This window comes from Parasteatoda tepidariorum, chromosome X2 (genome assembly GCF_043381705.1).
Source record: "Parasteatoda tepidariorum isolate YZ-2023 chromosome X2, CAS_Ptep_4.0, whole genome shotgun sequence".
Lineage (NCBI taxonomy): Eukaryota > Metazoa > Arthropoda > Arachnida > Araneae > Theridiidae > Parasteatoda > Parasteatoda tepidariorum.
The window spans coordinates 31,483,354-31,496,502 of record NC_092215.1 but is presented as its reverse complement, the minus strand read 5'-3'; the positions used below and the strand labels follow the sequence as shown (position 1 = coordinate 31,496,502).

At 26.2% G+C, this 13,149-nt stretch overlaps 1 protein-coding gene across 3 annotated transcripts in view; it reads left to right on the top strand.

The window, feature by feature from the left end:
• Positions 1-11,743, top strand: part of LOC107440911 (Rho guanine nucleotide exchange factor 3) — a 239,393-nt gene extending 227,650 nt beyond the window's left edge. For all 3 annotated transcript variants that reach the window (XM_043041001.2, XM_071188378.1, XM_071188377.1), the window contains 8 exons: positions 1,176-1,355; positions 2,896-3,000; positions 3,086-3,343; positions 3,413-3,538; positions 4,730-4,814; positions 7,622-7,780; positions 9,066-9,143; positions 11,394-11,743. In XM_043041001.2, coding sequence (XP_042896935.1) covers positions 1,176-1,355; positions 2,896-3,000; positions 3,086-3,343; positions 3,413-3,538; positions 4,730-4,814; positions 7,622-7,780; positions 9,066-9,143; positions 11,394-11,602 — 1,200 coding nt within the window. In that variant the 3' untranslated portion in view covers positions 11,603-11,743. The remainder of the gene's footprint in view (positions 1-1,175; positions 1,356-2,895; positions 3,001-3,085; positions 3,344-3,412; positions 3,539-4,729; positions 4,815-7,621; positions 7,781-9,065; positions 9,144-11,393) is intronic.
• Positions 11,744-13,149: the final 1,406 nt, after the last annotated feature.

The window sequence follows — 13,149 nt, the reverse complement described above, 5'->3', positions numbered from 1 at the left end:
CTAATAACAGCGGGCTAGACCTGAAAATTTGAATTTTTAGTTAGTAGCCACTTATTCCTCAAACCTAATGAGTCTGTGACTGATATCGATATGTCCTTTTCATTTAACAGCCGCTTTCTACAAACTTGTTTTTTGCTTGAATAATTTTTTTTTAAAATTACTATTAGAAATAATCTGTGGCTATAAGAAGTTAATTCAATTATAAAAATAATATAAATGTGACAAAATTTAGTTTAACGTGCTGACTTTTAAGAACTTTATTTAAAAATATTTATGAGCTTTATTTAAAAATATTAAATGTAGACATTGGGCATCGTAATTAAAATGATGTTTTTCCGAGTTTCTTTCTGCATTGATTTACTTTTATCATTAAACGATTTTCAAAAAGTTAAAGAGAAAATTGATTAACGAGTGACCGGTTGTTTATTTAATTTAAATTACCACTTTCTTTGTTGACTCGCCACATGACAGATGGCGAGTGGTTATTTCATTTCTATAGCTATGTTATTTAGAAAATATCTCATTATTATTAACAAATATTGATTATTTGATGCCTAGTTAAAAGTAAGCAACCTTCAAATGACATCAGCTTTGACATCTTCATTGCATAAATAGCAGTTATGTATCATTTCATTGAAAAACTTAAAAATTGAAAATAAAAATAAACATTGGTTAAAAAACATTAAAAGATAAAAATAAACAGTTAAAAATGTTAATGATTTCTGAGGCGAAAACAAAAACGGGGTTCTTAGAAATTACCCGATATAAAAATATATACTTATTTATATGTTGTAAAACATTTCTGCAACATATCATTTAGGGTGTTAAGGCTCATCAGTTTTGTGACCAATGTCATGATGGTGGTAATGTAGTCAGCATTGTGCATAAACTGCCTTTCCAGACAAGCTGGTGCCCGTCAATTTGTAGCTTATTGGGCTTTAAGCCACCACTGAGGATCATACTCCAGTGCTTGACAATGACAGTTCAGTGCCATAACCAATGAACTCGCACAGTTCTAAATAAGAGAATATAAATTTTTATTATTTTTATTTTTACATGTTTCTTTATAAATAGTAAGTGTTTTTCTGCATCAGTCACTTTTACTTTGTGCGGGTTAATAAAATAAATTTTATGAGAAATCTTAAGGTGTTCTTAATTTCTTCTCTTTTACCTAGGGTTATTTAAAGCAAGTTCAAAGACGACCAGATATGTTCAGCAAAGAAAGGATAGAAACAGTATTTGGAAACATACAAGAAATTTATAATTTTCAAAGTGAATTTTTAAAACAACTGGAAAATTGTTTAGATAATGATGCTCCACATTTAAGCCAAATAGGAAATTGCTTTCTAAACCATGTGAGTATTGTATTAAGTGGTCTAGTAGCTTTCTTGAGCTTTGTTATCACTAAAATAAATATCAATTTCTATGCATTTATTTTATGTGGACGGACATTATAGCCCATGTTTTTTACAGAGTGTATTCAAAATATTGCAATGCTTAATTGGAATACAGAAATGCAAAAGCTCTTAATAATTTTCTTTTCCTGTCATAATTTTTATTAGAAACTTTTACTTGTTTAGTCTTTTCAAGAGCATTGTTCTTAAAAAGAAGACAAATAGAGGTGCCGTAATCTTTTTCGATCTGATTGGTTTTCTTTAATAACATTTAATATTTAAGGTAGTGTTGCTGTATTCACTGGAACTGTTAGAAAAATAAGAAAGAATAAACAAGAAAGAATAAAGCAGAAGCCTTTGAAGAGAGAATCAAAAGATATCATGTTATGCCTGAAAAAAAAAACTGCAAAGATGCTTGGATAAGAAACAACTATTGAGATAATTGTTATGTTTTATTATTATCGTCTATTTAAGTGGTACCAAACAAATTGAGGAATAATGCAGTTTTTAGTAAAACTGACTGCACATGGGGACGTATTTTATTTTCAAAAACAAGAATAATTTTTTACAGTTAAGCATCAATCCTTGAAACGTCATGCTTCCCTTTTACATGTTGAACTTAATCCCCTTAAGGATTTCCTGTTCTAAACTCTCTACTTTTGTGCTGTTCTTTTTTGCTTCATTTACGCTTTCTTTCATTTTGGTCAATGAGGTTGTCAAAATATACTAATTTGAACACTGAAAATATCAGAAAAGAAAATATTATAGTCATATTTTTTAAGCTAAGTCTCCTGTGCTTAACAACATTAGTATCTTGAACCTATTGGTATCTTTGAACTGAAATTGTTGATGTTGTTTATTGTCTGGAGATTGCTGGTCTCTGAATATGTTGCTGCTTTGATAAAGATTATATTTTTTGCTCATTTTTATCTTTCAAAACTGACCTCTCTTCTTCTTTCTTAATCTTAGAATGTAACAGTTTCTTAACCAAAGCATTTTTTAATTACTTATATTATAAAATTAAATTTTATTCTAATTAAAATTAAAGTAAAAATGCAAATACCTTAGAAAATTAAATATTATGTAATTTATATCTTTAGCAACCCTAACATTCCATTTATAAGAAAAAACCCTTTTTACTGTATTGTTTCATACCTTTTGCTTATATTGTGCAAAGTCTTTTGCTTTTTTTTTTGCTTTAAAAGCAATTAATGTTATTTAATTGGTAAAGATTATTTAATGATGCAGAATGCTATGCAAAACTTTTAGAGCTATGTAAGTTAAGTGTTATATATGTTAATAAATGATGTTTACTTAAGTCTTTGCTTATGGAGCTTTCATGATGTCATTGTGATCGGCTAGTTGTACCTGCCGTGAACAAAAGGCTAATATTAGAATATATACTATAAAATTCTTAGATCTAAATTTTAATCTTAATTTAGTGCATTTAAAAAAATTATATTATTAATAAATATAGCACACTATTATTTATTTAATATAGAAAGAGGAGTTTAAAATGTATTCCCAGTATTGCAACAACCATCCATTAGCTGTTAGTGAATTGCAAGAATTGTATTGTGATTCACAATATATACATTTTTTTGAAGTAAGTACATCATTTAACATTAAGTTTATGCATTATATTTGCTCGTTTAAAGTTTGACAGTTACTATAATTTTTTCTTTTTATAGGCCTGCCGACTTCTGCAAGAAATGATTGACATTTCTTTAGATGGGTTTCTCTTAACTCCTATTCAAAGAATTTGCAAATACCCTTTGCAGCTGGCAGAACTTCTCAAATTTACTGACGAAAACCATCCAGATCATATTCCTGTAACAAATGCATTTGCAGCTATGAAAGAAGTTGCTGAACTTGTGAATGAGCGTAAACGTCGGATGGAATGTTTAGAGAGAATAGCTGAATGGCAGAATACAATTGAAGGCTGGGAAGTTAGTAATCATTCTTTTCAACAATTAATTTTTAAAATATTTATGTGCTGAATTAATGTTTTTTTTTAGGGTCCAGATGTTCTGGATACAAGCTCTATTTTGATTCATTGTGGTGAAGTTACTAGAGTATCATCATCATGGTCCCGTGATATTTATTTATTCATATTTGATCATCAACTTATATATTGCAAAAAGGTGAAAACATATTTTCTTTGTTTTGCTGATTTTGTTTCTAAAATTGGATAATTGCTTAATTAAATTTGGCTAATAATTAAAAAGTCTCTTTAGCAAGGTGTACTTGTGTTAAAATCTTGGATTAATTCTATTTTTTTTATTAAAGTATGAAGTTCAAAAGACAATAAGTTCAAGATAATAAGATTATTATCTCATTTATTATTAGAGATTTACATAGATATTAAAATATTCAATATCATTTATTAAATATTAAAAGTATATTTCTGAAAAGATACATGTTATCCAAAATTGTAAAAGCATTAGTAAACATTTATCAGATTTGACTTGCTTCCTTGCACCTTGATTTATCAAAAATGCCTTAGTTCCAGGTTTTTCAGATAACCAGAATTCATTTCTAAAACTTCATATTCTAAACTATTGTTGCCATAGTTATTAAATTTAGATTTATTTTCTTTATTAATCATTTTAATAACTAAATTATCTGTTGTTCGTTGTTTAAAAGGTTGATGCATGTTTTAATTTATTTATAGGATTGATTTTTTTATTATCATTGAGCATAATGTGTTGATTTTTTGGATGGTTTTGACAAGATAAAATGAAGTTATTTCTAGATTTTCATGTTTTTCACTGTGCCTAACAAAAGAATATAAAATAATAGTTATATCCCGCAGTGAAATCCATGCTCAAAATTATGGGAAACCTACACTCTTCTGAGGAAAATACCCCTTAATGAGTCAGGAAATTTAAATACATTTGTTGTAAATTTTTCTTTTGCCTAATGATCATCAACATATTAAGTTAATATTTTTTCCTTCCTTAAGGCTTTTCTTAGTTAAGAAAATAACTTTATTTTTAAATAATATAAATATATTTTATTTACTCTTATTTATACTTTTTGAAAATTTAGGATATGCTTATTGAATTTAAAAAGATGAAAAAGCACAAAATGAAATTTCAAGTCTAGATAGTTGTTTTGATGTGATTTATATTAGCAAGCATTAACTAATTTGATAATATAGTTAGTTATCCATATTAAGATTGATTGCAGTTAATAAACAATGCAATTGAAATGGCCACACTAAATTTTTCTAATTAATTTGCCATTTATCTGTTATGTTGCTGAGAAATTTTCAATATGAAGCCTTTTGTCTAACTTCTTCGTTTTTATCATGTGCTCTTTTCTATTCTTAGGATCTTCTCAAACGACACACTTATGCTTACAAGGGTAGATTAAACCTTGATCACTGTGATATTGTTGATGTGGATGATGGAAAAGGTATTTTAATTTCGATAAAGTTTTTAAAGTTTATTCAATTATATTTTGTATTTTTGAAAAAATAATGGAATTCCATCTGGTGTGATAACTTAAAAGGTAAGTATACCTGTTATGTTAAAATCAATTATCTTGATTAAGTATATGAAGAAATGTTCTGATGTTCAGGTCATTCAGACTTGAATTGTTTTCAGGGTAAGTTCAGTTTTTATTATTTTATCAATTATTAATGTGTACCTAAAATTTGTTATATGATTTTTATTTAAATTTTCTGAAGATCTCTCAAATAAAAACAATTTCAATTAATTTATTGTGTATTTTTTTATCCTTCTCCTGGCTCAATTTGTTTTCAAATATCTAAGATAAAAATTGTAACTGGTAACATTTTGTTAATTTTATGTATTCTGTGTTTATATAGAGTAAATGTAAGTTATGCTTTTTATGTGTAAGAATGTGCAATCATTTGTAAGACTTTCAACATTCAAATTTGTATTAACATATTTCATATTTTATATTGATTTCATATAAGTTTTGATGAAATCAGAATATCATACCAATATTTAACTCATTAGCAATTTTTTCTCACATGTAAAATTTATTTTATCTATTTATAAGAGTTCAAATGCTAAGAAACTTATTGCTGAAGTATTACAACCTAATTAAATCTTGCGTAGGAAACTCTCTCCCTAAAATTAGTTGCAAATTATAAATGTACTTTAATTTAATATTCTAACAAACTTCTGTTGTTTCAACAAAGTTCTGTCAATTTTCAATTATAAATGCTTAACAACTGTTTTTTGCACTATATTTGCAACATTTTGAACTTGATATTGATTTTGAAAGAAAAGGCTCTTTTTCATACATACATACATATATATTATACGCTTCTTCTATTTAAATATATGTTGAATGAAGTAGACTCTAAATAAAAAGTCCAAAATGAAATATATATATTTAAGTAATTTTACAATTAATTGACAAATCAAAAATTTTTTCTTCCGTGAGATGCAGTACAAAAAGATGTGCTTGATATTTTAGAGTTAATTTGCAAAAAGCTCAACAGATCTGTTCCAAAAACTCGATTCTGGGATGCTTTAACTTAGTTTCCCTTTCCAGTAAGACTGTTGCTTATGAGAAAGATATACTGGATTGCTTTGCATCTGATGTATCTGGTTCCCCTCATGTTTTCAAATATTTATTATTTTTTAATGTTTATATTTATTTTGTAAAGCATTACAACTGAAAAAAAATGTGTCTAACTTTTGCTAAGTTTCTTGAAGCTAATCTGCACTATTTTTTCTTTCATATTTTCAGATTTTTTTTTTAAAATATCCATATTTTTTTTCATTCTTCTTAGGTATGCTGCATAGAAAATACTTTCAAGACAGTAATCTGTAATTTCAGTATGGTCCTCAAACTATTAACTTATTCAACTACTGAAAAATTCCTTTAGTTTTGTTTATTTACCCTTTCTTAATTTTGACTGTTTTCCAAAATTTCTTTCAAACTATCAATTTGAAGGAAAAAATATTCATTATATTTTAAAAAATGTATTTATAAATAAATTTCTTTTCAGTAATTTTGAAAAATATTTCTGCAAGTTATTCAATAATTAAATTTAAGCTATAAATCAATACTTTCCATCAGCTAAATTTTAACAACATTTAAATTTTAATGCATAAAAAATTATTAAAAACCATTTTTATTAATTCATTAATTAAATAACGTATGAGTACAAAGGAAAAAACAATCTCTAGTAACTTGTATTCTTTTAATTTTGTTTATTCTTGACCTTCCTTATTCTGTGAATAAGGTCATCTTTGAAATCTTCAGCTTATGAAATACAAAATGAAAACATGCACAATATATAACACTTAATTGACAAATGCTTAATTTTTTCATGAAATTTTCTGATAAAGTTAAAAAATAATTATTATTACTTGGTCATTCAGAAAAAAATTTCTTTACAACAATTGTTTAGTTTAAGTCTGAACAAGACTAAAATGGTGCTTATTTTTTCAATTTAACATTTTTTGCTACTAACTACCTCACTACAAAATGTATGTATCTTATTAAAAAACTATTAAAATTCTTAATACAATTGATAAAATCAGATTATTTAAATTCCTGAATTTTTGATAATATTAAAATTGGATCATAAATTTCTTAATGCAATTGACTACCAAATGTTATACAGTAAAATAATTTATTATATGTATGCCCAACATTTAAATATTGCTTCAAATACTCATATTCCGCCAAATGCTTAAAAAAATTTCTTATCAATCAAAAATGTCCTTAAATCTCTAATAAATAATGTTTTCTTTAGTATTTAAGACTTATGTTAAAAATTGAAATTTTTAGAATTCTAAACATTTTGTTAATATATGCTATCTATTTAGAATACAAAATTTATGTGTGGTGCATAATTAAGCAAGACATTAGTTTCTAAATGCTCTTTTGTCTAAACTTTTCTAGTATTTCTAAAGAAATTGAAAGCACTTAAAGACTTTAGTCTGTAAGTGTACACTCTTGGCAGCATACCTGAATTTATTTAAGTTCCATAGGAACAGCATGAAACTTCTAAGAATCAATGTTTTTTCTGTTGGCCTGATGAAATTAATTATTTACTTCCAAATTGCTGCTTGTATAGTATACTGAAAAACATGTTAAATCATGTAATACATGCGTTATTCATTGAAGCTATGCTGTAAGTTTCTCAATTGTTTATTGGTTGTAACAAACTTTATTACTATGAAACTTGACTACAACAATTTTTACTTCTAAACAATAAATTGATTTTTTTGCAGATTCGCATTTTGCAGTAACTGTAAAAAATGCATGGAAAATTTACTGCCGTGACAAAGACAAATGGTATCTTTTTTATGCTAAAACTGCACCAGAGAAAGAACAATGGATTCGTGCTTTTAAAACTGAAAGGCAACGAGTTAGTGATGATGAAAAGCAAGGTATAAATTTAGTTAATCTTATATTTTTTTCACATTATATATATAAGCAACTGAAAAACGCATATAAGCTACTTAACATTACACTTCACATTTCAATGAGGTACTTCCATTTGTAACATATGTATAAATATATCTTGTTGTAAAGATTTATCTGGACTTTAGAATGGACAAATAACTTAAACATTTTCAAAGTTATTAACTTTTGTTAATTGCTAACTTTGTGAGATTTTTTGCACCTATATGAAAATTATCGAAATTAATGAATACTTTTCAATTTTTGCAAATTTCTATCTGCCCTTGCGATATAGTGACTTTTTAAATATTGAAAAATTAGATCACAAACGTTTTTAAATTTTTCAAAGATGTTGCTTTTCTTCATATGGATATTTTTGTGCTATTTTCAGAATTAACATAAAAAGCGCTTTCAAAAAATATGTTAAATCTGTCCTAACATTCATTAATAACTGTTGCAAGCTTACAGCAGTAATGAAAATAGATTATCATTTGCCAAAAAGCATTACTTCTTGTGAATTATGCAGAGTCTTAAAAAGGTGAAACATTTTTTGTGTGCTTTCGTCATATAACTAACTGGTTATTAAGCACAAAATCCTTTTAAAAGTGTAGCAAAACATGATAAGATAAATATATCTACTTTGGAGACTAAAAAATTAAAAATGCTGATAGAATTTTGAAATTTGTTAAATCTAATAACTGCACTAGTTAACCCTTTGAGTACTAATTTGTTTCTTTCTAACTTACTGAAATGATTTTCCCTCATAAGGAGAGAAATGTTTCAAGGTTTTCACTTTTATTTTTTTTAATCTTGTTCCTTGATGTTAGTCATACATTTTGCTTATATCATGTAACTTATTGTCCTGATAGATTTTAACAATATTGTCATTTTAAACTAATTAGCTTAACCCCTATGTGTGCTGTAAAAGAGGTACATAGTTTTATAAATTCCTTTAAAATGGAAAGCTAGAGTTAAAGAATTTTCTAAGTTCCATTTCACATTTCTTTTTTTTAATTTGCTGAGATTGGGAAGAGGATAATTTTTCTGCTTGGTACTAAGTTATCATTAAAAAAAAAAATGTTATTTTAAAAATGTTGCTATTTAGCTTGATAATGTATTTAGAAATGTATATTTTCTGAAATACGGAAAATAAAAATAGAAAAGAAAGATTTATTATCAAGTATCTAAAAACTGCTCAAACTAATTCCATATTTTCTTTTAAATTTCTGATTTTTAAAGTATTTATTTATTGATGTTATTCGAATTTTTCAGCATTTATAGTAACTGAAGAAGCAAAACGTAGTGCAAGATTAGCTGTCCAAAATAAGCAAAAGCCTAAGAGGCCTAGAGGTATAATGTCAATTTTCAAATATTTTTGTTCTGAAATATACTTACTGAATATGCTGAAATAGTATACTTGTACTGAAATATACTGTTTTAAGTACTTGTACTGTTTAATGTGGCTATTAACCTTCTGCGGTAATCCTCATGTACATCCTTTCAGGGTATCCGCGCACCTGGAAAGTCATGAAAAATAATGGAAAGTCGTGAATTTCGGTATTGATCAAAATTTGTCATGAAATGTCATGATTTTAACTATTTTTTTTTAAAAAAAATCATGGAAAGTTATGCATTTAGGTCACCAAAAATTCTAATTTTTAAAATGGAATTCAACCCCTCCCCCGATTTCATGGTGTTCTGAATATTTGAATTTGTAACAAAATCCCATCTCAGTCATATTTTATTAAAATATAAAATGTTTTTATCCTGTTCTTTAAAAATTATGGTGTTCTTTCAAAAAATGAAAGAAAAAACATCATTTCTAGAGCAATTATCTTATAAACTTCTGTGGTTTCAAAATTTTTATTTTTTTTTTTAATTTTATCAATTTAAAATTCTAACTGTAGCAACCCAGTCACAGGCAGAATTTTTTTTATTCCGAAATGAAAGCAGAAACATCTGGAGTATTTCTTTTCTTTCTGATGAACAAGAGAAGTATCTTTAGAATATAATTCTGCTGCAAAAAAGAAGAAAAAAAATTGTTTGCTTTTGTATTTTTTTTTAGCTATTTCATTGCTTTACCTCTTTCTTTACTTTGTTTTTTAAATTTAAAATCTATAAATATGAAGATTCAGAGTATAACAGTTTTGGTTATACCTATCATTTCATTTAATGTTATTATAAAGCTTTTTTAAATTTATTGTTGTGCTTTTGTTGGAGAAAACATTAACTTCGTTAAGTCATGAAAAATGCATGAAATTAGTCATGAAAAGTCATGAATTGGAAAATCTAAAATGTAGCAGATACCCTGTCCTTTGCAAAGATTAGATTCTTCTGTGGATCCATAATTTTCCTCTAATTTTTTTGAATTATTTTTTATTAGTAGTTTCTAAGGATGTTGAAAAACAAATACACTGCTAAATGTTTTATTATTAAGCGCTTTTTGAAAAGTATCAAAACTAATATAAGAAAGCATTAAATCTATTGTTCGATAAAGATCAAAATTAAATGCTGGTAATTTGAACTTTTCAATGTGGCTTATTAGGAAATCACTCAGTAACTCATTTTTGTAAAGTTGCATTTTGTCAATGAAAACTTTCCATGGTCAGTTTTTTTGCCTAAGTCTTCCATATTTAAATTACAAAAATAATTTTAGCTTATTAATTTGCGAAACACAGAACTGTTTTTTTTAAAGTGCACTTGTTTTTCTTATTATTTATTTCATGTGCAGTTCTTTTTTGTAATCTCATAACTAGTCATGTGTATGTTCCAATAATAACTTATGAGAATTAAATTGCTAGTTTTTAAACCTAAGTAGTATACTTTTGACAAAATCTGTGCAAATTATGATTCAAGCAATTTTAAAATTAACTTTTTATTAAAGTGATTTTGAATAATATCAATGTGTAGCATTGTTTAGTATTATTTAGAAAGGTGCTTTCGTAAAGTGTTTAATATTTTCCTTTCACATCTAGCCATAAAGTTTTAGCATTAACAATAATTTAGTTTCATCCATCATTACTGCCAAAATGTGAAATTATTTGTGACACCACAATATTGATAATGCTTAATTATAGCAGGGAAACAACTGTCTTAATTATTTTTTTACTGTGCACAATTTTTCACAATCCCCCTAAAATAACTTTCTTTTATAAAATAGTAAAAGAATACAAAATATTTAATTCTAAATTGACAAACATTCTTTGAAAGAAACGCGCTTAAAAGCAGCAGAATTTTCAAAAGAAAGAATAAATATAGCAATAAAGAAAACGAAGGAAATAAAAATATGACCACCGAAGCTTCGGTGGTCATATTTTTATTTTTATTTCCTTCATTTTCTTTATTGCTATATTTCTTTTATAATCTCTGTATTGTATAATTATCTTTCACTAATTCTATATTTATTTTCATGTTTTGTTCTTTTATTTATGTTTGTTTAATCCTATTGAACTGGAAATATAAATGATTTGCTAAAAAAATCTCAAACATGTTCCACTTTAGTCATAATCTTTAACAATTCTTATACATTTACTTTATACTTTTTTGAACTTTTATTCACCATTTTATAGCTTAATTTTTGAATTTTTTCTATTTAAATAGCTAAGTTTGCTAAAGGTCGTCGATGTCATCCAGATGTAGCAGTTACTGAACTTCTCCTTGATTCACCTAGTGCCAAAGCACGCAGTGGAAGCCTTCCTTCCAATATTCATCCTGAACTTGCTATTTTGACTGGTGCTAAATTAGGACCTACTAGAAAAAAAGGATCTGGTTGGTTTCATTTTGGTAGTGGGAAAAAGCCGAAGAGTTAAAAACAACTTTGTCTAACCTTTTGCAGCTTAGGTGCCATACTGGGTTAATAGCACAGTTTTTAAGTGTTTGGTTGATTTGAATGAAGTAAATGAAATGACTGTATTGAATTTTGCATGATGCGTTGAAAAAAAAAAGAAAAATGCGTCTGCACTGTGAACTTTTCCTTAATTTGTGTGTAATATATGTTTGAAACATGCAATTCAGAGAACATCCATGCCAAGAAAATGTATCATTCCAAGTTTAACTATTAACACAAGCAAAATTGAATTATAGTTTTAAATATTATTAATGATTTTAATTATTTTTACAATTAGTTTCAAACTCTAAAGGTACCCTGGTAGTAGAAATTACTTAGTCAATCGATAGCTAAATCTTCATCGATTTAAATTTGTCTGTGACCAGATGTTATTATTTTTATAAAAATTAAGCTAAATCTGTGTGTTCAAAATTGAAATAGATAACATGAATTTTTGTGAATAGTTTTTAATTATCCTAATTCTTATATTTGCAATTTTTACATGGATGCAAATATATATATATAATTCACTATTAAATTGCTTGCAACCAACTAATCAAAAACTATTTATGTAAATAAAAATGCAAACTTTTTTCTAATTTTTTTAATTCCTAAAAATTCAAATTAATTAAAGGAAATTAATTGGAAGATTTGAAAATACAGTGAAACCTCTCGGTAAGGGCCACCTGTCGTTCCATTGAAAATTGGCCCTTATGGGGGGGTGGCCCTTAAATGGGGTGACCAAAAAATAAAATGAGGAAATCAAAATTTATGTAGAAAAAAACTGTTTATTAACATTTTAAGTTTTTATACATGTTTAAAAAAATTTTTAANAATATATATATATAATTCACTATTAAATTGCTTGCAACCAACTAATCAAAAACTATTTATGTAAATAAAAATGCAAACTTTTTTCTAATTTTTTTAATTCCTAAAAATTCAAATTAATTAAAGAAAATTAATTGGAAGATTTGAAAATATAAGCTTCTAAATGCTCAGAAAATCCTTGCACATGCACCCCCTTCTGAAGCAAATTATTTCTTTCTACCTCTCTCAAAATTTTATTTTTTTTAATCATCAATATATAAAAGTGAATTATGTTGAAATGCAAGATAGGCAGAATAATTTGAATCCTTTTGTTGTACTTAATATTTTTTTCTTTTAATTCTTAGTGTCATATTTTCAGTAAAGAAATTGAAAAAGAAAAAGACAAGTTAATAAAATTTATTAACTAAGCAGAAGATAATTATTTAAGTTTATTCTCTAAAACTATTAAAATTTTATTTCATGGCGTTTTGATTGGCTGCAACTGTTTAAAAGGAACCTAGAATGTTAAAATCACTGATACCTTGCAAAAAATAATAATAATTAGCTTTAAGTGGCATTAATGCTGCTAGAGAGCAATTAACAGTTATAGGCAAAATATTAAAAAGAAATGAATTGTAGAAACAACTTTATAAATATAAATTTGAAAATATTGCTTTTCCTGATTTAAGCAATACTCATTGGCAAACATCTGTGAGATAG